This window comes from Mastigoproctus giganteus, chromosome 8 (assembly GCF_048544385.1).
Source record: "Mastigoproctus giganteus isolate SK-2022 chromosome 8, ASM4854438v1, whole genome shotgun sequence".
NCBI classification, from domain to species: domain Eukaryota; kingdom Metazoa; phylum Arthropoda; class Arachnida; order Uropygi; family Thelyphonidae; genus Mastigoproctus; species Mastigoproctus giganteus.
The window spans coordinates 20631846-20657870 of record NC_143582.1 but is presented as its reverse complement, the minus strand read 5'-3'; the positions used below and the strand labels follow the sequence as shown (position 1 = coordinate 20657870).

Genomic DNA, 26025 nt, shown 5'->3' with positions numbered 1-26025 from the left:
AGCGTATGGGCAAAAAACATAATTTGGAGATGATTAAATCAATTCTGACGTGTAGGTCATTCGCTTGCGTATATGCAGTTAGATGGGTGGGTAGACTGAAGTCTCCCCACCCACTTTCCTCGCCATTTCCCACATTCCCTCCTCGCCATTCCCACTTTCTCTTCTGGTGGGGCATGCCCATGCCCCACCAGAAGGGAAAGTGGGAATGGCGAGGAGGGGAGAAAACAGTAAAACCGTCTCCTCACCCCCACCGGGGATAGGGATATTAAAGATGAAGAAGGCTAGGGTGCCCTCTTCAAATCACCAAATGGCATTTGGCAGCTGTGTTGCATTGTCTCTTTTCTTCAGTGTTGAGTCGATTTCAGTCCAATCATTCATGGGGTAAACTCCGTCCTTGTGTTTTTCACTTCCTTGTCTCAGGGTTTCTCTCTGTAGTGACTCCATTGGATAGTATTTTATGGTCTTGTATAGTTTAACTTATGGAGGTCTTTTGTCAGATACGATTTATAGTAATTAACAGTTTTCTCCTCTTGAAGAGGTCCTGTGCATATTGAGAAAGTGTTCTGTCAAGGGATTACCTTGGTAATGGTGAGGAGGATTAGGAAAGTGAGTAGTGTGAGTAGTCCTGTTTTCATAGAAGGGTCTAATAATCGTGCCTATAGGCCAAATTTATTCAGTGCCAATTAGATCAAACTGGTGTGTGCAAGACACCAGTTTGATCTAATCACATCTTTCAAGATAGATTGTGCAAGTTGCATATTCTGTCTTGAAAGATGTGCAGTGAGGGTTCCTGGACTGCAGTTTCTGTACATTGAGTCTGAGGTTTAAGTGAGCCTGAAGAACTTCAGCCACTTGTTCTGGTGTGGTATATGTGGCTAATTAAAGAAATTAAGAGCCCACTAAGGGGATCTGAACCTTTGTCTCACAGCTAGTCTATTACAAGGCTGCAGCTTGGAGTTGATTGAAGTTCGATGAATTCCAAGCTTCGATCAACTTTGATCATCATCCAACCTAAGCCCTCTTACATGAAACTGGGCTAGTTTGATGGCATGGTTTCGTGGGAGGTTCATGTCCACCCCCCCCCCCCCCCCCTTCTGTTTGCATATGAAAGGATGGAATAGCCCTTGGGAATATGTAATGTCCATTTATGAAAGATGGGGTCTGACTGAACCATTCAACCAGGTTGAGATGACTCCAAGATAGGATAGGATAGGATAGAACAGGACTGGTGATGAATAGTGCTTTGAGGGGTCCACGACTACTTGACTGATCACAGAGTTCAGTCTCCAAGGTGGGGAGGGGACAGCCTCCTCAGGGAAAATATTTGAAGTCAAAGATGTCCAGTGGTCATCTAAAGGCTATTCCAAATAATTGCAAATGGTTGTAAGTAGTAGTATCTCAGGATTTCTGTTGCTGGAGCAATTTAGGGATACATTTGAAGGGCTGTCATGGTCAGGAGACATTGATCTATTTGTGATCCTTGTGAGTAAATTCAAACTTAAAGCCTCAGAATGTTCATGAGCCAGTAGATTGATGCATTTAAGTGCAGTAGTTATAGTGTTATTGAGATTCACCCATAATTTTTCCTTCAAATTATCAATGAGGTTCAGCACAGTGTCCTCAGTTTGCATTTCAGCAGCTGACATTTTTGATGGGGAGTTGAATGGCAGCCACAGCATACTCCAGTCATTCTCCATGTGCATATCATGCTAAATGTAGTTTTCGGTGGTGTGCTTCCAAATGGATTGCATGCCCAACTGGGTTTGATTTTGGCCAATTCAACATCAGAGTAGACATTCTGATCTAAACTTGTTCCTTGCATTTCCAGTATGATTATGTCAACTGGAGAACAATGGAATGTTTTGGTGTTATCTGCGCTGCCATTAGCCCCACACATGGTTTTGTGGCTTGCTTTTTTTGATGACTCTGAACAGGTTACCAGCAAATTGAATAAATATTTAAATATTTTGTATCTACCATACTGACAAATCTGCCTGGAGTGGGAGGGCCAATGGTTCATTTGGCATGGTTTTTAAAGAGTATGAGGAGGCATTTGTCAGTTTTGTGGAGGGACAGAATTTGTAGTTTTGCTGCTGTTGAGGATACTGGTAATTTAGCCAATATTAACTGTAAGTTGATTGATTTTAATATAACTGAAAGGCAGATTATTATTATGAAAAAAAAAAAAAATTAAAGTGAAGTGAAACTGCAAATGGACTAAATGAGAAATTTAAAGGGGACAAAGCACCGGGAGATAATTGTATTTCTTGATGCTGTTGACGTGAATGGATGAATGAACATTATTCAAACTGAATATGCAAGATTATGATGATGGGTGTTACCAGAAGCACTTCACCAAGATAATAAACATTCAAAAGTATATATGATCTAGAGCTTAGGATTAGGGATGACAGATAATGTCGATGCTGCCAAATTATTTAGAGAAAAAGACAAGAAGAAGAACACTGAATGGGAAGTCACTAGGATCATAGTATCACAACAGCTATTTACAAACAACTATATTAGGTTTACTGCTAATCAAATTACATGATTGTGAGAGAACTTGAAAATATGGAATGGTTTTCCTCTTTTGTATGAAAAATAAAAGCAAAGACCAGAAAATAACCAGAAACAGCTGCACTAGATTATGGTGTATGACTCTCACTGTTATCTTGCTCAATACAGTAGAAAAAATGACTTTGTCACTGAGGACCTACACTGACAGTGGAAACTTGTGTTCTGTAATTTATAATGTTTGAAACTAGGCACCTTTATGACCTGATTGAAGTATTTATGGCTTTATAAGGGTTGAGTAAACTAAATTACTGAGGATATTTTTACTCTTTCTTGGTTTACATGCAGCATAAATTTAGAAAGAATGATTGCAGCATAAATGTGAAGAATTTTAAGCCAAAGAGTAATTTACTGTTAGAATAAACTTCCATTTAGTTTTTTACGGGTAGAAAATTACCTAAATTTATTGCAGTAATATGTAAAATAAATAGGTAAATGAAGTAAGTAAAAAAGTTCTAGGTTTAGTGCAATTTTATTTCCTAGTGGGCTGACAATGGTACAGAACTGCCTTAACTTCTAGAATTCAATTATATAACAGTGTTTGCAAGTTTTTTTTTTTTTTTTAAGGGGTGGTTCTGCCAGTAGTATGAGTGAAATAAAGAGCATGATTGGGAAAATTAGATTTAAAATGCTATTGAAAGTCTTGAGGTGTTCTCTGAGCAGACATTTTCATCTTATATTGCATAATGAGAATTGATTTCCCTTTCCTCCATGTGTTATGCACACTTGACAGCTCTACAGGAAAACCATCTGAAATGGGCATCAAAAATTAAATTAATCAAAAATCAATACAGAAAATGGGCATCAAAAAGGAATATATTCTATAATAATAAAAGAAATATATCCAGAAGAAGCAGACACCTATAAAAGCAGTGTTTTTTTTGTCTCCCTAATTTATGTGTTAATAATTTTCTTAAAAATGGTGAAAGTTATCATATTTCATCATACCGTATATTGAACAGTGTCTGACTTCATTTATTTATGGAATAAAAAAAAATTCTCTCTCTCTCTCTTATTCTTAAGAAAGAGGTATAGCCATCAGGTATTGTTATCCTAATGGGAAATTGTAGCTCTTAAAACCATAAATAAACAATTAGATTATCAGAATTTGGTAATTTTTTAAATTCAAATTTCTGTGCTATCAAAGAATGCAACAAGTCTCATTACAATGACCACAAATGAAACTTCAGTAATAGTATAAACTAATTTCTTTTGACATATTTATGAAGGATTAATTTTTAATCCTTTCAATGTTGTCTTCCATTTGCATTCTGGTGTTGCAGAGCCCGTGAAAACAATGGAATTGTTCTCACGGGCTCACTCAGTGTTTTCAAATATGATATTTTCTTTCTTGCTCTGTTGGTATATTTATTGTACTGTGTCTATTGATGTTGGTATACTTATTGTACTGTGTCTATTGATGCTTCTTAAAAACAATCTGAAAAGCCAAACCAATGTTTACTTCTGTTTATATTGGATTGTCAGTTGTAATCTGCCTTTATGCAGAGGCTTCATTGCCTATGCTAATGCTAAATATAATATTATTCATTGATCATCAATCTTGTTCAAAACTATGAAAAACAGACTCCATGAGATTTTTCTAAAACTGTTTTTTTTTTTTTTTTTTTTTTTAAATATTTCTGATTTGATTTTGTAAATTAATTTTACTCAAATGTTGGGCAGTCAGGTCAAAATAATAAAAATATGTAAATGCATTTAGGTACTAGTTCTCGTTTTTACAATTTTTATAAAATTAACACACAAAAAAAGTTCGCTCCATAGAGCAGGCTCTGGCATAAACCTTGCTACCTTGAACTCACACATGCCTAGCAAACTTATGAATGAAAGAATTATGTCAGTCTCCAGTTGAGCATATTTTGTTGACTTGATTGCAAAACTAAGCCTGTTCCAACACTTTTATGTAATATAAATTAAAACTATGCCTTTTTTTTTTTTTTTTTTTGCAGCTTCCTAGATCAGTCATTGCTAAATCAGTATTGTAAGCATATTTGTATATGTGTCTGTGTATATAAATATACAAATATGTATGCTCAGCTAGTCATGCAATTACTTCAATATGTATTCAGAGTGACACTTAGGTGGCAGTGATAATAATGTCTCAATAAACTAAAATTTATAAATATTTTCGTGTGGTAATAGTATTTTTCCTTCAAAATATATTTTGTAAGAACCATCATGTAAATGTCCTTTTGGAATTTTCATTATTCATTAGTACATTAATAAATCAAGACATGTTAATATTAAATATTTTATTAAAATTCTGAAAGGAATTCTTTAATTCATATGTGAATATGTGAAACCTGCTAAGTATAATTAGAGTAAACTTCTCCATATGCAAACCACTCTGATTATAAAATTAGTTTGGTATATGAAATAATATAAAACTTAATGCGAAAATTAGATCTGGTTTAGTTTTTTTTTTTTTGTTTTTTTTTTATTAAGTGTGTTTCTTCCTTTATGGCTGCATTGTGAGGAAAAATATTTTGTAAGTATTATTTCCGATTTCCTTCATTTTTGTGCATTCAGAAATTTGAGAATTTTAGGTTTTCTTTGTTTTTAACATAAATATTAAATATTTATAATGATGGCTAAATTTTCTGACTGTTCTCAAAGACATTGTCTAGTTGGAGCAAATATAGTTGATTTTAAACTTAGCAGTGAAAATACACCTATAATCTCAATCAGTTAATTGTGTTGGTGTAGAGATAGACTAATCATCATTTGGTATATGGTATTCCCATTTCCAAGAATTGGAAATTTTGAGATCGAGCAGTGGAACTCCACCATTCAGTTTGCTCAGTGAAGTATCCAGAACCTACACTTCCAAATAATTTTATCAGCTGCTGCTTACCACCTCTTAGCTGTGCACATACTGTTAGATTGCATATAAGCAAAACTGTGTGTTTTAAGGACATCAGGATTTTTAATATTTATAGAAAACCTGTTTTAATGCCCAAAATACTTTCATAATTTTTCAAATGGATGTTTTTAATATGTTGAGTAGACTTCATCTTTGTGTTGAGAAATTTTAAGTAGCTTAACTTTCAAAGGTGCTTAACATTTTGTCTTATTTGCAACACAAAGGGCTTTTCTCCTTTTTTTTTTTTTTTGAAAAGGCCATATTCAGTAGTTTTAGGAATGCTGTTGTATTGTAAAAAATAAACAAGGATATTTGACTAATTTGACTAAAACCATAATGAATTGTTCATTATTTTCTTTTTTGTGTGGATATTTTATAATAGAACTAATTTTTTTTATATGCTAATAGTAGATATTCAATGTCTTTATGCATTATTGAGATAAAATTTTTTGCTATAGATAGTTTACAAAATTTATTTTTTAATAATTAAGTAGTTGCTTGTGTTTTTTTTTTTTTGTTGTTTTTTTTTTTTTAAGTATTTTTAAGAATATAGCTGCCTATTGCATTTTTTAAGAACATTTTCTGTGCTTTGATCTTTGATCACATTGCACAGACATTTCATTAATAGGGTATGAATTCTTATATCCATGTGTTACATGGATATAAGAGTTACAGTTGACTGTAGCACGTGTTACAGTTAACTGTAATCATAATAGCACTTAAAGTATAAATAAATATAATATGGTAAAACAAATTAAAATTACCATTACAGTTATATAGCATCAAAATATGACATAAATTTTGTGTATATATATATATATATATATATATATATATATTTATATATATATATTCATATATAAATATCAAGCTTGATAAATTTGTTAAAATATATGCCTTTTTATTTTTCTCTCTTCCCCCCCCCCTCCTGCTATTATTTATTTTTTTTTTCCCACTGTTTCCTTTCTCATAGGTCAAAGTGGTAATGATGCACATCTCTGTGATCATTGGCACAGTAATACAAATGCAGAAACTGAATCTGGGCCATCTTCTGATCAGAGGATAGGATCTTGGCCCAGAGGGGCAGTGGGGCATGTCCAAATTCGTGTAACCCAAAATACAGCTCCATCTTCCACCAAGAGTGTAAAATTATGCTTAACACACAAATTGGGTTTACCTCGTAGATAACACATGATTAATCTATATATTAATCTATCTAATTTATTTTATTTATTATTAGATAGTATGAATCAGAGCTGAAATACTCAATATGTTCTACGTTGATAATAATATTAGTAAATTAATAAGAGGAGTTTACCTCAATATAGTACGTGGAACACTTCCGTATGATACCCTCCAGAAATTAAAACGGAAAAAACGAAAAAATCGACAACTTACCGGTACATTAAAGTAAAATATAAATAATTAAAGTAAAATATAAATAATTAAATAATCAATTTAACACAATTCAAAACAATTAAAATTCAAATTAACGCAATTAAAAGAATCTAACGAAAAAGTAAGGAAGTGAGGAAGGAAAATCGTTTTGAATATTTTTGTTAGATTCTTTTAATTGCGTTAATTTGAATTTTAATTGTTTTGAATTGTGTTAAATTGATATATTTAATTATTTATATTTTACTTTAATTATTTATATTTTACTTTAATGTACCGGTAAGTTGTCGATTTTTTCGTTTTTTCCGTTTTAATTTCTGGAGGGTATCATACGGAAGTGTTCCACGTACTATATTGAGGTAAACTCCTCTTATTAATTTACTAATTTATTTATTATTATTATTTATTTTATTTTTTTCAGTTTCTTAGTTTAGGTATTTAAACAAGTGATATAAGTGATTCTTAGTTATATTAAAATTTTACTCTCCCTATAACTGATGAACTGGTGCTTTCATCATATTAATGAAATGGACTATTTCAGAGGCAGGGCCATGGAAGATTAAATAGTTATAGACATTAGACAGTTAATGATATATAAAAAAATTGCCAGAAAATAAAAAAAAAAGGATAGAAAACATGCTGCATTTTATTATACCAGATTTTTTGTAACTGTGGAACAGAAATAATAACATCAGTTAACATGTCCTCCCTTTTATGTACATGAATTGTGTGAAACTGAATATATGCTTTTATTTCCCTCCAGAAAGTATTTTTTTTTTAGTTAAAATATTTTCAGTTTGAAAAACAAGATTTTTTTCCCTTCCTAATTTGCACTTCTTTTTGCGGCTGATGGTATTTGTAATACTATGAATTAAGCAGAAAAATACAAATGGTATTTTCTTAGACTTGTTTATACATTTTCATGGTTAAAACCGTAAATTTCACATTTGATATGGCTGTTACAGGTAATAGATCAGTCATAACTTTTAAACTGCAACCATAAGAACTCCAGGCAAACTAATTACAGTAAATGTTTATTTTACTAGTTATGGTAATAATCTCCTCAATTATAGCTACCTTTTATTTGTTCCATAGTGGTACCAGAGCTTCAACAGTATAAGTTTAAATTATTTTTAGTTGTTTTCACGTTATAATTGAATTATTTAATTGGCACTGTAGAAAGGTCAGAAGAAATTTCCAAAACAAATGGCTGCTTTTTATTTAATTCACTTTGTAGTATCTAAAAATTTCCTCTCAGATAAATTGTTTAGCTAAGAATGAAGTTTAGTGTCAATTTGCCTCCAAATAACCAGCCAATTATGCTATATTATTATAGGAACTTAGTGTTTGCCTTAACGTTTTTTTTTTTTTTTTTTTATTTGCAACAATATATTTTAAATGGTTTCATTTTCCATTATGAATTGCCTGGTTTATCTCAGCAGTCTATAATGTAATCCATATTGCACCGATCTAAAACTAATTTTTAGTTGTGGATCACACTGATTTAAAACTAAAAATTAGTTTTAGATCATGTGAATCAGTTTCTGGTTAAAAATTAACTTCTTATAAATAAGGGTATTATCACTGTCTTAAAATCTTTTGTAACTTGGTAACTTTTCCACCCCTATCATATTTACTTGTGTCATGTTACCTTCTAACATGAAATAATTTAAATTCTTTTTTTTTTTTTTTTTATGCTGCACTTTAGTTGAGTTAGTAATTATATTGATAATCTTTAGAATAAAAAAAATATACTTTTTTCATTAACATTTCATAAGTTTAGACAATAATGTTTAAAATTTCATTCCCATTCTTTATACTATTTTCTTTTCTAGTTAACTGTATTATACTATTTTCTGTCTGTAGTTATTTCTTCATATCTTACAGTGATATTATATAATGATTCATTCATTTGTCTGTTAATTATCCTTGCAAAATATTTGTTTTAAGTTTTAGATATTAATTATAAATAATGGAATGTTGAAACAATGTTTAAGAATGGGAAAAAAGATAATTTTAGTTATCACAGTGATGGTCATTTCTAAGTTTACATTGTGTCTGTGTATTGCATTTATTTGAATCAGAAAAATTCACTGCCTGTATTTGGGATCATTTTCTTTATGTATGTTTTTTTTTTTTTTTTTTATTAAATGTGTCGTTTAATAACCAGACTTCTTTAATTCATCTTGCAGTCTGTCACCAGTGACCAGGCCTATCTTCCATCTTTTTTTTTTTATAGAATATGTTACTTTTTGCAAAAGAGTGTCAAAGTGAAAAAAGTCATATTGGGATCACTTTGACCCCTTCTTTTTTCTCCACTGATCATAAGAAAACTCTTTTGTACTACAATGTGGAGTAATTCATGATGCTTTTCAATGTAATTCTTTGCAAAAGGTTCAAAATAGATTCTGAAATGTAACATATTACTAGTGAATAATTTATTGGACCATTTTGGGTTTTTTTTTTTTTTTTTTTTGGTTTATTGTAGGGTTATATTTACACCAATAAAGAAAACTGTTTTTTCTAAAAAATACTGGCAAATTAGAATACTTAATGGATGAGAGGAATATCACAGAAATGTGTTAAAAGAAAAAGCAGATAGGAATGAAGAAAAAGTTGAAAGAGAGGAGAAAATCCAATATGAGATAAAGTAATATGGATAGGTATAATAGAATATAAAATTAGCTAGGACAGAAAGGAAAAATGAGGAGGATTCATTTAAGTGACAAGTCCTATTTAGTATAAAGAATAGCTGCAAGACAGAGGATTAAAAGACTCCTAATTGAATGAGTTACTTGTATTTGCTTCAAGTACAGCTATAATTAAATTCAAATAATCTGTTTTGGGAAATGAAAGAGATTGCATTTTGTGAAAAATATTCACAAAAAAAGTACTCTCTTGTTTTATTACCTTTACACTTTTTCCCTTCCCAAACTCAGAATGTTGCTGAACCTATAGTGCTGTGGATGTATTGTTAAAAAGTGAGACAAAACTTGTAAATATTACTGCCCTTATTATAGGTCATAACTTTCAAGAAGTAACCAAGCAGGATGATTGTTCCAAAGAGTGGAATTAAAGAGGCTGAAACCTGAATGGACTGTAGCTGATGTCATTTGTTTTAACTGGTTTAGAAGAAAATATGAGGGTGAATCAAATGTAAATGAAATTTAAATTATTGCTGTCCTGAATGTAAATTTCAAGATTGGTACTAATGCTTCTACTTAACAGTAGAACTTGTTGATTGTCTTGTATGTACAGGAGGTGATAGGTATATTCAAGTTAACACAGTGCAGTTTTATTCAGTTTCTTAAATCTGTTTAAGATTTAAGAGGATGCCTCGCCACCAGAAATTAGAAATACTTTGTCTTCTAAATCTGTTAAAAGTTTTTCTTCTTCTGGTAATGATTTGCCCATTTGTCAGCAATTGCATGTTATGCCCATGACAAATGCACAAATCATTGAGGATAGAAAAACTCTGGAGGATGGCCCTCCCCTAACACCAAATCACACAGTTGTATCAGAAGAAAATGTTGCCTTAGCAGGCAATGTTGATCAGTGTGCATCATTTCACAATAGTTGATGATATGGCCAGGATACACCTACACCATCATCTATGGCAAATTGTAGGATAAGGGGATCTGAGCAAAATTTGTTCCAAAGTGTCTCAACAATGAACAGAAATGTTTGCCAGTGGGATTTTGTTTACAGCACCTAATGCAATATGAAGTAGAGCGAAATTACTTCTTGGATCATAGTGACTATCAGTGAGGCATTGTGCAGGCACTTTGAAGCAAAGAGTAAGTGGTGAAGCAGGTAGAGGAAACATCAGTCATCAGTGTAACTAAAGAGAAATTCAAGGCTTGAAAGCACTAAGAAGATTATGCTGATGCTATTCCTTGATTCACAAGGACTGCTGCTATACCATTTCACATATGGTTTCACAAATTTCACAAAATTGCATGAAGCCTCAAAGTCAATCTGCAACTACATCAAAAACAAGATGCCAAGACTTGACTGACTGTATCATTTTATAACATGACAATGCATAACCACAAACAGCTCAATACATCAGGTTCAAAAACTACATTAGCAACAGATTGAGCGTCCTCACAGTCTGGACTTTTATCACCTTGCAATTTTTGTGTTTTTGGAAGACTGAAATATGAGATGTGGTAAGGAATCAGTTCCACATGTATGATGAAGTGAATTAAGCCCTCAAACAGTGGTGTTAACAGCAACCAAAAGACTTATGAGCGGGTTATTAAAAACTTGGTATGCAAATGAGATAAATGCCTAAAGTGTAGTGAAGATTTTTTGAAAAATAAGTTACTGGTTATTAGTAAAAAATTACTTTAGTTCTTATTTTACTTGCCATTATATTAAATGTAGACACCAGATTGGATGAACAGTGCCAATAGAAATATCCACAGAAAATACATGCAGCAGAAAATGACTACCTGTGAAAGGGATATGAATCAGTGGGAGAATGCTAATTACTTACCTCATTATTCTTGTGTAAATAGAGTTGAGAATCTGGGAAGTTAGTTGGGTGGTACCACACCAAACCAAAACAGTAATCAGTATTAGGGTAGCTTTGGTTTGGTATGCGGAAGAGTTAATAGTTTAGATTTAAAAAATACTGGGAGTGCAAAAACAGAACTTAGAATTTTCTGCCCATAGAAATTATGATGTGGTTTTGCTAAAAAAAAAATTCTGAGTTTAAGATATTTCAAATAGACAAATCTGATTTTGTCTCATGATTTGAGTATCATCAAAAATAAGCATAGGACTAAAAATTAATTTTTAATTCAATAGATATCAGTGGCCTTTTGTGTGTTGGATCATCATTTTCCATTAAAAAAATTAAAGCCTTTGAAATATTAAGGATAACTCTTGAGTTTCCTTTAGGGAAAGGGAGAAATTAATACAAGGAATTTTTTTTTTTTTTTTTTCCTTCAAAATGATATCACTTACATTACTTTCAGTCCCTTTGGTGATTGAAAGTGATAGAAGTCATATTGGGATCACTTTGACCCCTTCCTTCTTTTTTCTCCACTGATCATAAGAAAACTATTCTGTACTACAATGTGAAGTAATTCATAATGTTTTTCAATGTAATTCTTTTGCCATGGTTTTTCTATTAGAAATTCAAGAGGTGTCTGTGAATAAAGTGTAAATGTATTACACTGGTGGCATTATCTTTACATTATCATGTGTGTTATTCCAAGCAATGGCCAATGGTTTAATTAGGCTTGAAATTTCAAGTTATTTTTAAATCTTGGCTATTAATGGATATCTTTATTACCCTAGAAAGGGTTAAAGTAAAACAGTGAACAGTAACTGCATGGCCAGGATTTATCTTCTTTGTCCATTGTTCAAGGTACACCACACAGGGACAAAAGTTGCAAATGGTAGTTTTAGCATGGGACCAAAAAATGTGACTGTCATTCCCATGAGGCAAATTTTTACTTTGGATTTAATATTAATTGGTTTACAACAATTGTAAGCATTAGCATTAGTAAAGGCACATGGTGCAAGAAAGCAAGCTGGATATAGCAACAGCCAAATTTTTGTCTAGTTCTGCCTTGAATCTATTTAAGCTATCAAATTCGATGACAGATGGAAGTTTGTTCCAGCAATCAACAACACGCTGGCTAAAGGCAAACTTCCGCACATCCATCATACAACTGTCTTTCCTCAATTTGAATTTATGCACTCTTAGGTGATTATTCTCAGCAAGAGAAAGAATCCCATCAGCATTGAGCATGCTCAAACCATTCAAGGCTTTATACACCTCAATCAGATAAACTGCAAGTGCCTAGTCTCCAAACACTGTAATCTGCAAACCTTAAGCCTTTCTTCGTTTGAGCAACCCTTTGTTCCATTCACTAATCTTGTTGCCCTTCTCTGTACTCGTTCCAACAGCTCTACATTATTCTAAAATGAGGCCTCCAGACCTGTATACAGTACTCAAGGTGTGGCCTGACCATTGCCTTATACAAGAAGATAATCACCTCCTTATCCCTACTAAAAAAATTCCTGTATATCATTGACAAGACACCATGAGGTACGCTTGTAGACCACCTACACTGCTCAGAAAACTTCATATCTGTCTGCACAATTATCCCCAGGTCCTTTTCATTCTCTACTGCCCTCAGTGTAGTACCACACACTTGATACATTATTCTGGGGTTACTGCTTCCCATATGTAGTACTTTACATTTATCAATGTTAAACTTTATTTGCCACCTCTCAGCCCATCTGCTCAACTTTTCTAGATCCTGTTGCCGCAGCATACTGTCATTAGTGTCATTAACAACTCTGCCAACCTTTGTATCGTCTGCAAACTTGGACATAAGCCTGATATACCATCATCAATATCATTTATAAATACAGAAAACAACAATGGACCCAACACTGAACCCTGAGGGACTCCACTAATAACATTAGTCCACGAAGAGCAGTGTCCATTGATTACCACTCTCTGTCTTCATCCACTCAACCATCCCTTTATCCATAGCAGCAATTTGCCTCCTATGCCACACTGCTCCAATTTGTGCAGCAGTCTTCCATGTGCAACAGTATCAAAAGCCTTTCTAAGATCCAAATATAGGATATAAAAGTTATTTCCTGCATCCAGTTGCTTTGTGACTACATCATAGTATCCAATCAAATTGGTCAGACAAGAAGACTTCCCCTTAACAAAACCATGCTGTGTCCAAGCTATAACTGAAGTCTTGTCTAGATGATCCTGCAGTGCTTCTTTAACAGTGCTTCCATTAATTTCCCTGGAACAGAAGTTAAACTAACAGGTCTGTAATTACTTGTGTTGCCCTTTGATCCTCCTTTGTGAATTGGGGTCACATTTTCACATCTCCAATCCATGGGCACCTGACCTGAATCCAAGGAAGCTCTCATAATTACGGCTAAGGGTTTGCTTACTTCCTTTGCTGCCTCCTTTAATATAACTGGATAGATCCCATCCACCCCAGGTGCTGCTTTTCTTATGTTTATCTTCAACAATTTCTCCTCCACTTTTCTCTCAGTTATTACAAAATCATTAAGCACCCTGTTAGTTTGATAAATTTCTGGCATTTTCTTCCCTGAATAACTCCTCGTGAATGTAGATGCAAAATACTCATTTAGTTTGTTAGCTAAATGAGTATTTTAGGCACAGGATCATCAACAGTTGACCCATCGATATCCAGTGGACCAATCTGATTCATCCCCTTCCTTCTAGAGTTTATATAAATAAAGAACTCTTTTCTGTTTTTCTTTGCATCCTTTGCCAAAGGTTTCTCGTAATCTGCCTTTGCCTGCCTAACCTCCTTAGTGACTTGGTTACAGACCAGCTTATATCTATCATAGGCTTCCTTGTCACCTATTAATTTATATGTATCCCATGCATTTTTCTTCTATGTCACCTGTCTCATTAGTTCATCTGACATCCATTTAGGCCTAAATCTTGAACAATATTTCTTAGTTGGTATGAAAAGCCTAGTAGCTTCCAAGATAGATTAATTTTTTGAATGCTTCCCATTTTGAATTTGCTGTTGGTAACATCATCAGTTGATCCCACCGTATAGAATTTAAATACTGTCTGAGACCTCCGTAGTCTCCTTTGCAAAAGCAAAAACCCTTCCCTTTACCCCTGATGGTAGTTATATCTTTGAGTAAATCTTGCTTTAGCACACTGTGATCACTGCCACCTAGTGGTTCCTTTATCTTCAGATTCTTAATGCATGAAGAATCACTACTGATAATCAGATCAAGAGTATTACGCCCTTTAGTTGCCTCCCAAACATGCTAATGTTGAAAACAATCATCCAATAAATCCACAAAAGCCTTGTTATTGTGTGAGGGACCAACCCACAAATTCCAGTCAATATCTGGGAAATTAAAATCCCCCATTATAAGACTCTCTGATTTACTGGCCCACTCTATTTCCCTGTACAGTTGTTTATTATACTCATCAGATTCATTAGGCCTATAACACACTCCTACTCTCAATTTTGCTTTCCGATTGCTTATGTCACACCAAACTGACTTGACACTGCACTGTCCAGCCATGTCGACTAGCTGTACTTCCTTGGATTTTATGTGTTTTGTAACTAATTGCATAACCCCTCCTTCCTTCCTGTACACATTGTACTCCCCAAATTCCAATTCTGCATTCCTTATATCTCTGTGACACCATGTCTCTGATATCTGAACAATATCTGCCTTTGATGTTTTGACCAACACCTCAAACTCATCAAATTTATTTACCAAACTTCTAGCATTGGTGTACACGCCAGTAGACATGCACCTGTTCCTATTCTTAGCTACCTTAACACAGCCCATGTGTTTACTTGTACCGTGATGACTCCCAGCAGTCTCTGAATTTCCCTTCACCTTGTTTTCCAGGCTGCTGCTCATTTCAATAGGAGCAGTGCAAGAATCACTTTCTCCTCTGTCAGTGGTTACTGTTAAATCTATTAGTGTGTGCATCCCCCCCCAAGCTAGCAGTTTTCCAACCCACCTAACACTGCCTCAATAGCATCAGCAAATATTTTTGACTCTTTCTATTTAAATGTATCTCATTGCTTTAGAAATAATCTCTCCTGTTAACAAGCACAGACCAGGCTGAGAAAAATTCTATTACATGAGCCTTGCACAGTCTCTCCAGGGCCGTATTGATTGACAAGGCTCTCATAATATACGCCCTCCTATTGTGTCTGGACAGAATTGCAGACACTTTCCTTTTCAAATTTCAGTACTTGTTAAGTAATTCTGCTGGTCTCCTACTCTTAATATCATTAGTGCCAACGTTTACAACAATATCATCTTTTGTGCCCTTAAAAGATGATATCTGCTCTACAACGTCATCAACCTTTGCCACTGACAGACATACCTTGGTCTAGTTCCACCTATCACCTCTCAGCCCATCTGCTCAACTTTTCTAGATCCTGTTATAGCTTTAGTAATAGTAAAAGCAAGAAATGAAACCGGATTTAAAGGAAGCTAGCCATGAAGTATGAAGTGTTTTGCTTTTATATCAAAATGGTCCTGCACATCTGTTGGAAAATCAAGGTTTAATTTTAATTAATTACAAGGGTTTAAGATGGAAATGAGGAAACACAAGTTTTCATTCCTGTGGAAATGATTTCAGCAGTGAATCCTAGATAATGTTAGGACACAGTAAGCCAGCCTATGAAAGAAGAATTTGTGCTTATATGCCATTTTGCATTATCATAACTATCATGCAATATGCCAATAAAAATAAATAAATAAATTTCCATATATATTTTCAATGGCCAAGGCCAGAAGAGAAATAGACTGAAATAGTCATGAGAAAGGGTCTCACTGTGAAAAGAGATTAATATCAAGTTTTAATGAGAGTTACTTAAGGAAATGCTAACTTTCTCAAACTTGGATAAGGAATATGGTTGGGATGCATAAACCATTTAAACCAATTTCTAATCAAATGTGATTCTGGCTTACTTTATAATCTTCTCTAAATTTTCAGGCTCTGTTATGATAAACAGCATTTTTATAATCAGCACCTAAATTTTAAACCGAACTTCTTGGTGTTTATTTCATTTTAAGCATGTGCATGGCTTTGTATATGCATACATTCAAAAAATTCCGCTAATGAATTTATTCTGATAAGTTAACACAACAAAACAGTTAACAAACTGTTAAAAAAAGTTTGTGGTCATGTATAGCACCAATTCTTTTTCAATTGTGATGCAACAATTTGTGAAGTCTTGATTGTTTTCGGCCACTTCTTGGTATGAATACGGTGTTTTCACTCACTACATGTCTCTTATCCAGTGTACATCACTGGAGTAAGAGACATGTAGTGAGTGAAAAGGTAAAATGGCAACATTTGAGGAACAAGTTAGTGCCAAATTTTTCCAGAAATTTAGCAACATGTTTACAGAGCCACCAAAGTTGCTTTGATAAGATAAGGCAGTGAATTAAAGACTTACATTTTTTCAGAGCAAAAGGTTTCTGTGAGTTAATTGAATTGATGAATATCTATTTTGGTTTATGCCTCAGAATTCTCATACAGAACTTGAACAGCATCAAACAATGCATTATTAAAGCTGGTGCTTCCTGTATGACATACAGATCAACAGGTAAAGTGCTGCTCTTAGTTTTTCACAATGCAGAAAGAATTATTCATTTCTTGGAGATTTGGTGATCTTGTATCAGTGATACAAAACTGTCTGGAAAGCACTGTAGAAAAAAGGTTATGGGATAATAGGTGCCTCCGTAACCAGGTGGGCAGGAGCAGCAGTGCGTAGCACATGCTTCTTGATTAGACCGGTGTTCGAGCCCGTGACCACCAAATACGGAGGATGCAGAAAGGTCAGGGAAGGACCGCCGCATATCCCCAGAGCAATATGACCTTAGTTGCTAATACTCCTAAAAACCACCAAATAACAACAATAAATGGGATAATAAGAACAATCGCGATGCTTCTGCATCATGATTGTGCATCACACCAGCAATATTTCCCCAACCCTTCACCATCACACTTCTGCCTCTTTGGACATAGTAAGGTGCTGCTCAAGCAGATACAGATTTGATGTGGTAGAGTAGGTCAGATCAGTAATAACAATGCATACCCCAAAACGTGATTCCATAAAAATACTTCTTTGACTTGATTTTCAGGAACTGTATCAGTGTCAATAAACAGTAGCAGTAGGAGAGTACTTTTAAGTGGATGTTTTATAAAATTCATATTAGTACTGTCAGATTAGTAGGGTTCTGCTGTTGTCAGAATTTTTTTGAACTTATATCGTCCATTATTTATACTATGAGTAACTCCTCACATTTTAAGTAGTTTTATAGCATGTTAAACTCGGTAATTGCTGTTACTCAGTTCTGTTATAGGTAACAGGCAACAGATCTAGTCAGTGTTGTACTAAATTAAATACAAAGTGTGTATATATATATATATATATTTTTTTTTTTTTTTTTTTCCATACAGTTGATTGTGTGTATTTTCTGCAGTAGACTTTTTGTAAGTACCCAGTTCTTTCAGAAAGGAAATGTTTACTCTTTTCTGATTTACTCCTTGAAACAATTACTAGTCACAAAACATATATGTAACTTGTCTCTCATCCATCACCTTGCTGACCTTCATAACATCTATTGCTGAATAATAATTTACATTTTCACTTCCGTTATTTTTATTATTCCAGTATGTGAAATTACAGGGGTAAGATATTTTTATGCTTTGTCAGTTATCATTTCATACATATTACTAGAATAAATATATCAGTAACTTGCACACAGAATTTCATTTATCCTTTTAAGTTTCTTTATACATGCTCATGTGAGAAATCATATTTTTTTTTATTCTACATTGCTTCTCAATAAATTGGTTATTTTGATTATAAAATTTTATTTCATCCTGAAAATAGTAATAATAATAATAATGATGATGATTCTTTATTAATCCATCAAAAGCATAAACAGAAACTATACACAGACACAGATATATCTTTACATTGTCAAATGCATATCACAAAATTTCTGATATTATAAAATATCAGAAATACGAATATAATACAAATTAAATAATAAAATTTGCTACAACTTAGGATATATCACTACTAATCGGCACCCATCAAACTGTCATTCACAGTACCTATCAGATTCTTAAAAAAATTACTGGGAATTGCAGCAGTTAAAATAAAAAATTAATAAAAAAGTATATACTATACAAACAAGTTAGTGCAAACCATCATTTTAGTTTGTAGTAAATCACCGAAGTACGTGAAATGGCATCATTTTTGTTACATCTCATGTTGTGAATGCTTTCATGAGTTGTCATAATATTGCACTACCTTGAATGAGCAATGCTTTGCTAGTAGAGAAGATTAATGCTACTTATTCTCAGCAGATACCACCACCCAGGTGGCACCATTTCAAAGCTTGTTGGCTTCTCATCGATGGGCTGGTAGATACCCCATTTATGAAGTATGACTCCACAATATGAGAGACTAACTTTCAGCCCCGAACCCATTTTAGTCTTTACTATCACACACTGTGCCTCTCTCGTATTATGGAGTTATACTTCATAGCTGAGTTGTCACTCAGTTGTATCGCTGGGATACATACCCACCTACCAATGAGAAGCCACCAAACTTCAAAATGATGCCGCCTGGGTGGTGGTATCCACCGAGAGTAAGTAACATTAGTCTTCTCTACTGGTGAAGGTTTGCTTATTCGAGGTAGTGCAATGTCATGGCAACTCGTGAAGACATTCACAATATGAGATATAACGAAAATTATGCCATTTCACCTACTTTGGTGATTTACTATGAACCAAAATGATGCTTTGCACTAACTTATTTGTCTGATAAATTTCTCTGTAGTCTGTGGTTTTTGGCCCAAAACCCTTTTTTAGTATAGACTATACAAGTTGAACTACATAAAACTACTCTTGATGAAACTTCTACTTTATATTTTAAATTCATTACCCAAAGATTAGCATTAGTATTTTACTCCTGTAGTGACTCATTTAATTAATTAATAACACACAAACTTTTTCATAAATAATTAACCGGTAACAGATTCGTTTTTGATTAATAAAATCAACATTATCTAAATCCATTCTGCCTAGTAGGCATACAGATCACTATGGTAGTACATATCAGTCATCTAGACTTAAAAGCCTTCCATCCAATATTTTCCTCCTTGCTATGAAATCTCTGTCAGATCTTTAGCCCTAGCCAGATTAAGCTCCCTTTTCTCTAATGCATGCTTGATACCATTGATTCACTTTCCTCTTGGTCTGCCTCTGAGCCTCTTACAATTCATTTTTGCTTCAAATATCTGTTTAGGTAATCTCTCCCTTCTCTTTTCCTTTCTACATGCCCATGTGATCTTAGGTTTGATTCACTTATCTTTGACTGGATGTTAGTTGCCTCAACATTTTTCTTATTTCCTCATTTGTGATATTATCTTGCCCTTTCTTCCATCCATTAGTTTCCTTTATTTTTCTTAAAACTCATATTTTGAAGATTCTAATTTTTGACAATTCCTTACTCGGCACTCTGATCCATAGGTTAACACTTTAATGGCCATGAGAAATGGCAGTCATGTCTCGGTATTTTCAGTTCAACTGACCTTGATACCTGCTTTTTGTGTCATACACTGTTTATTCATTTGAGCTCTTCAAGACAGAGATTCTTCTCACTCTGCAGTGTATTGTACAGACATTTCAAGTAGATGCCAGAGGATCCATCCCAGATATGCTTTTACCCTCTATTGTTTCTCTTGTGGTTTGTTGTTTTGTACTCTGAAATGGGACTTGCAGCTCTCAGTAATTCATTAATACTGAAATATGAATATATTTCAGTATTAATAAAGGAAAAAAAAATTACAGAAAAAAGGGGTAAGTTTGACTGATGTGTATGGTCTAGGACCTCACTTTATCATGGAATTAGAACTACAGAGTTAGTGTTGCTTAACATACAAGTAACTAGTATTTTAAATTTCTTCTCTGTCTTCCCCCAGTAATTTTTTGTGGGAAAAAAATATTTATTTTCCTAACTGCATTATGCAAAGGTATAAGAAAGTACATTTATAAAGAACAATTTCAGCTCTTTATTGCATTTTTTTTTTTTTTTTAAATGCCAACAATGCCTGATGTAGCTAAGTGGTCAGGAGTGAGAGTGCAGTAGCATGTGCTCTTTGAAGTATAACTCCACAATATGAGAGACTAACTTTCAGCCCCGAACCCATTTTAGTCTTTACTATTACACACTGTGCCTGTGGACTGTGGTTTAAGCCTGTGACTGGTACATGTGATTAATGATCGTATTTATGATTTATTGTAAACTCCTCTGAACTGGTGGTCGTTCAATAAGAACAATCTGTTTGCAGAGCATAATGGAAACATGCATTGTACAGATTCAGCAAACTGAAACAAAAATGTAGTACTGTTTTTAGTTTTTACATTGCTACCAATAAACAGACAAAATTGTTTTGATTGTGTTAGACTGTAATGTTGTTTTTGCAGATATAATATTTTTACTACATAAATAACTGTGACCTTTATCCGTGAAGATCACAACTTTTTTTCACATGGTAAAAAAATTGCATCTGAATTTCTCTAATTATAGTGATCATTATTCTATTAAAAAGATTTTTGTTTTTAAAGAATGGTAACAGATTCCTAAAAATGCAAGATACCTTCAAGTTCAAATTTTTGAAGTTTGTTGTAAGTGTGATTCAGTTTGCCAAAGGAAGTATACAACTGAACCTCCCAAATCTGGCAAGGCATTATCCAGCACCAAGCATTTCTGGTTATTTTTAAGAAAATTGGTGAATCCAGAAAATGATTCAAGAATAGTCAAATTTAGTTCACTGGTTGATCATTTATCCAAGCAGTATGCTGGAACAGGTTATGAATGATGGAGATGATGTCTCCTCAAAATCAAAAGTTTTTACTGCAGTCCATCTACTGGCAAAGTTTGTTAGGTCGTGGAATAGTCTACAGCTGTTCATGACAATTAGTGACAAATTGCTCAGTTTCTGGGTTTCAACTCCTGCATACACAAGACAATTGTCTGTGACCTATAATTTGGCAGTTAGGTAGGGCTTGTAATAACTTGTGACCCAGGTTTAGTGAATCACAGGTTTAATTAGATTATCTGTTGAAATTAAGACGTTTTAAGCTATTGTTAAGACCACAGCATATACTATAGTCATTATCACATACTATTGCATTCCCAAACCTTGTGTTAAAATTGATCGAACCATAAGAAATACCACTTTCACTAGCAACTTTTCAGATAGTTAAATTCCACTCGCTCACTCACTCCCTGTCAGATCACAAATAATAGTGATTGAATCATTAGTACTGAATGACATGTAGAATCTTCTCCAAAAGCTAGTTTTAACATTTTGTGGCATTCTGTTTGTCATTTTTTAACATTTTGTGGCACTTTTCTCTAATTATAAACAATATATGATGCAGGTTCTCTGCTCTGTAAACTCACTCATTTTAAAATGCAATGAAACACATAAAATAGTATGTGTGTAACAAGTCATAACTCACTATGAGACTGCAATTTCAAGATATAAAGTCAGTTCACAAACCTTTTGATCACGCCTCATATAGTTTTTTTTTTATTCTTATAATACAGAGGCTTCCAAACTTTTATAACTTTTGCCCCCTTAAAATATTTCATAAATTTTACATCCCCCACTTCTAAAACAAGTACAAGTAAACAAATTTGATGTACTTTAGCTATGAATATACATACTTTTATAAATAAAAGTGTATAAAGGGAGGTTTAAAATTTTTGCCCAATATAGATAGCAAAGGTTTTTGTGAAAGAAAATTCTGCCAATCCATGTTGGGATTCTTTTTCTGTGTTCAGAAAATTTCAGATTTGTAACTATATTCTTCTCCTTTACAGGAAGTGTTGAAATTTTGCCAATCCGTGTTGGGATTCTTCTTTTGTGTTCAGAAAATTTCAGATTTGTAACTATATTCTTCTCCTTTACAGGAAGTGTTGAAATGTGGAAACAGTTACCATCAGATGGATGGTAACTGTTTAAAAATCAAACACCATGCAGTCATTGAGTACCTTCGTTTAAAGGGAATGGTGCCGAAAGAAATTCATGAAGACATGCAGCAAACATTAGGAGAATCTTCATATGCAATGGACAAAAATTTAAGCATGGATGAGACGGTGTTGAAGATACACCCTGCAGTAGGAGGCCTGTTACCATGTCAACACTTGCAAATGTGGATGCCATTCATGACCTCATCATGCAAGACTGCAGAATAACATTAAAGCACATTGAGACAACATTCAATATCACCATAAGTGAGCTCACAATATTGTGGTGAATGGTTTAGGAATGAAGAGTGTTTCTTTGAGGTGAGTCCCTAAGGTTCTGAATGCAGTTCAGAAGCAGGAAAGAGTGAGGTGTTGTCATGAGATTGTGCTACATTTTGAAGCTAATGAAGCTCGGTTTTCATAGCTATATGTCACTGTGGATGAAACATGGGTGCACCACTTCAACCCTGAAACAAAAGAACAGTTGAAACGGGAAGCATCCCTCTTCTTCCCCACCTAAAAAGTTCAAGTGCATAAGTTGACTGGGAAAGTCATGGCATCCATCTTCTGGGATACAGGAGTGATCATGGTTGATTTTCTGCAACAAGGTACCACTATCAATGCCGAGTATTATTCTAACCTACTGAGATGTTTCCATGAGGAATTGAAGCTCAATTCAAGAATTCAATTCATTGAATTTAAGAGGCATGTAAAATTGGCCAAAGGAGTGATCTTGCATCAAGATAATGCACTGGTGCACACAGCATTTGACTCAGGCAACACTGCTTGACTGTGAATTCATGCTATTACAGCATCCATCCTACTCACTAGATTTGACTCCATCAGATTATTTTCTATTTCCAAATCTCAAAAAGGAAAAGGACTTGAAAGTACAAAAATTCAACAGTGGCAGTGCTGATGGATGCTGTAAACAACTGGTTTGAGTCAAAATCTTTTGAAATTTATTTTAGCAGATTAAGAAAGCTAGTGGATCATGCCAGAAAGTGTGTTGACTTAAGAGGGAACTATGTTGAAAAATGAATGGGTTTTCTCAATTTTCCAGCATTTTTTTCAGCGAGAGGCTAGAAACTTTTCAACCTCCCCTCATACTTCAATACATTTAATTTCAAAGACTGAAATGAAATATTCTTCATACAAGAACATTCACCCCCTCAAAAAAAAAAAAAAAAAAAAAACTTATGTGGCCCCCAGAGACACATCCCACACTTTGAAAACCTTCACTGTAATAAAAACCTTCACTTGAAATCTGGAAAATTCCAAGATATGGTATGGATTATATCCCAAGTTGCTCAATTTGAGAGGTTCAGCTGTATATTGTTATTGTTTTAGTAAACATCAAATATGTACATTTTATTCACTAATGACATTGCAGTTCAGGATATTTTTAACAGATCATTGTATTCTTTTCATATATTTGTTTTTCCTTGTGTACTTGACCATGTATATGAATTTAATATTAGATTAGTGCCTTAAAATCTTCTGCATATTTGACATAAACTGTATAATATTGTATGACAGTTTATTTATCATGAACATATTTTACTGTGTATTGTCCATATGACAATTAGTAGATAACTGTACTCTTTTACCCACTGTAATACAGGGGTATCTGATGAACAAAAAATATGTAGCACATATCTTTAACAAATCTACTTAACTTTAACGTTAAGCAGCTAGAATTTCATCTTATATAATTATTCTTGTGTTTATTTTGTATTCAGAATTTTAAAAAATAAATAAATAAAATAAAAAATAAAGTGGCTGAGTTCTGAAAGCTGAAGTAATTAATCAAGGCTTTTGCATATCTGTAAATGTAGTTAGCTTGCTATGTGAAAAAAATTTGCACTGGAAAAAAAGGGACATTTATAACAAGCAAGGAACTGGGATAATGGCCTGTGCAGATCCCAAATAATGTAGGAATTAGGTCAATAGTTTATTTTTTTGGGGTGCTAGAATTAACATGTTTGCTGAGTCAATGCTTATAAGCATTCAGCAGTAACCTAAGTACTGTGCTGTAACACATGAGCATTACAGTACAACAGCACCCAACGTGCTTTATGCATACAGGCAGTCATTCTTAAACAGTCATTATACAAATGGTGTAAAAGTAAAGGCACAAAATGAACTGCTCAATTCTGATGGCACACTGATTGCACTGTGGTAAATTAGCATCAATGATACATTTTCGTTTATATCTTGGGACACATTTTTGTGTTTTTCTTGTGCAGAGGTTAATTTATATACATAGAATAAACTTTTGATAAAATTTTGAGTTTTGTTCTGATTTACAGGCACTCAACCCAAAAGTAAGTGTTCACTCTCAGCTATAAATTTTCGGATTGTTGTTATTTCTCAACATTCCGTAAATTGCAGTGTATTGAACAGGCCTCTCAAACATAGGTGGCAGTGAATGTGTTAAGCTTAACTGCAGGCAATGAGTAGACCACACCTTGAATTGGAGCAATCAGTTTAACACCTAGATTGGGCTCAGTGCAGTGATGATTCATATTTGAGTTTGGATCTGTGCAGGCCACTGTTATCAGTTGTCAAGCTATGTGTTCTTGTTCTAGAGCTTGATCTGTATGGTTCTGAGGCTCTTGCCATGAATTTCTCCATTGGTGTGCCACAAATAAATATGTCCTATAAGAGCGGTATAATTATGACAGGGTTACTAAAGATTGAAAGAAGTCTGGGGAAGGTAGATGGTAGAGCCATTTATTGTGGGACTGCTTTAGGCGCAGGGTAATTTTTGTCCTCTGTTTTCTGTGCTCTAGTAGCTTCTTAATGTGTCTCAATTGACACATTAAGAAGTCACTGTGTACAATGAAAGGGGAATTTAAGCAAAAATTTTGAATAAGTGAGACTGACAGTGAACAAAACATAAGATTTAATTAATACATAATATTAATGAATAAATGATATTTTTAAGTGCTTATGCATAGACCTTTAAATGCAGAGTCGTATTTATTATTTCACTGATCATGTGGAAAGGTTAAATTATAATGCTATTGGATATAAAATAATTATATTTAATATCTTTGATATAAATCAGTAAACCCTATATACAGAATAAAATAAAATAGATATGAAATTCTAAAATCAGATAAATACGAAAATTCTGTTCAAAATGAAAATAAAAAATACGTTTTGTGTATTTACACTTTATTTGTGCATTATTTTATACTGTACACAGTATCCCTTATTCTGCACAGTATCAGCTTTGATCAGCAATCCGATCAAAGAATTTGAACAGGCAGGTCTAATACAAATTATTATATTTTTTATTGAAATATGTTAATTTCAAAGTGTTTTTCATAAATATTGGCTTAATTTGTTGTATTGGAGTAATGCCAAAGCTTCATGTAAATAATGTCCCCACAAATTTAAATTTTGGAAGAGATTGTTTGTGTTTCTGTTTTATGTTACCAACATTTTTATGAAAATTGCGGTATAATCAATAAACTTTTTTTTCATTAAAACTATTAAGTATTTTATGGCATAAAGAAAATTGCACAATTTTCAATTATTATTAAAAAATGAAGAAATGAAATTAATAAGCATTGCATTCTACTAGTAAAC

General features: G+C 33.5%; 1 protein-coding gene across 1 annotated transcript in view; it reads left to right on the top strand.

The window, feature by feature from the left end:
* LOC150081320 (TGF-beta-activated kinase 1 and MAP3K7-binding protein 3-like) overlaps nt 1–22653 on the top strand; it is a 121117-nt gene extending 98464 nt beyond the window's left edge. Inside the window, exons 7-8 of the mRNA XM_090380164.1 lie at nt 6429–6598; nt 22369–22653. Coding sequence (XP_090236290.1) covers nt 6429–6598; nt 22369–22653 — 455 coding nt within the window. The remainder of the gene's footprint in view (nt 1–6428; nt 6599–22368) is intronic.
* Nucleotides 22654–26025: the final 3372 nt, after the last annotated feature.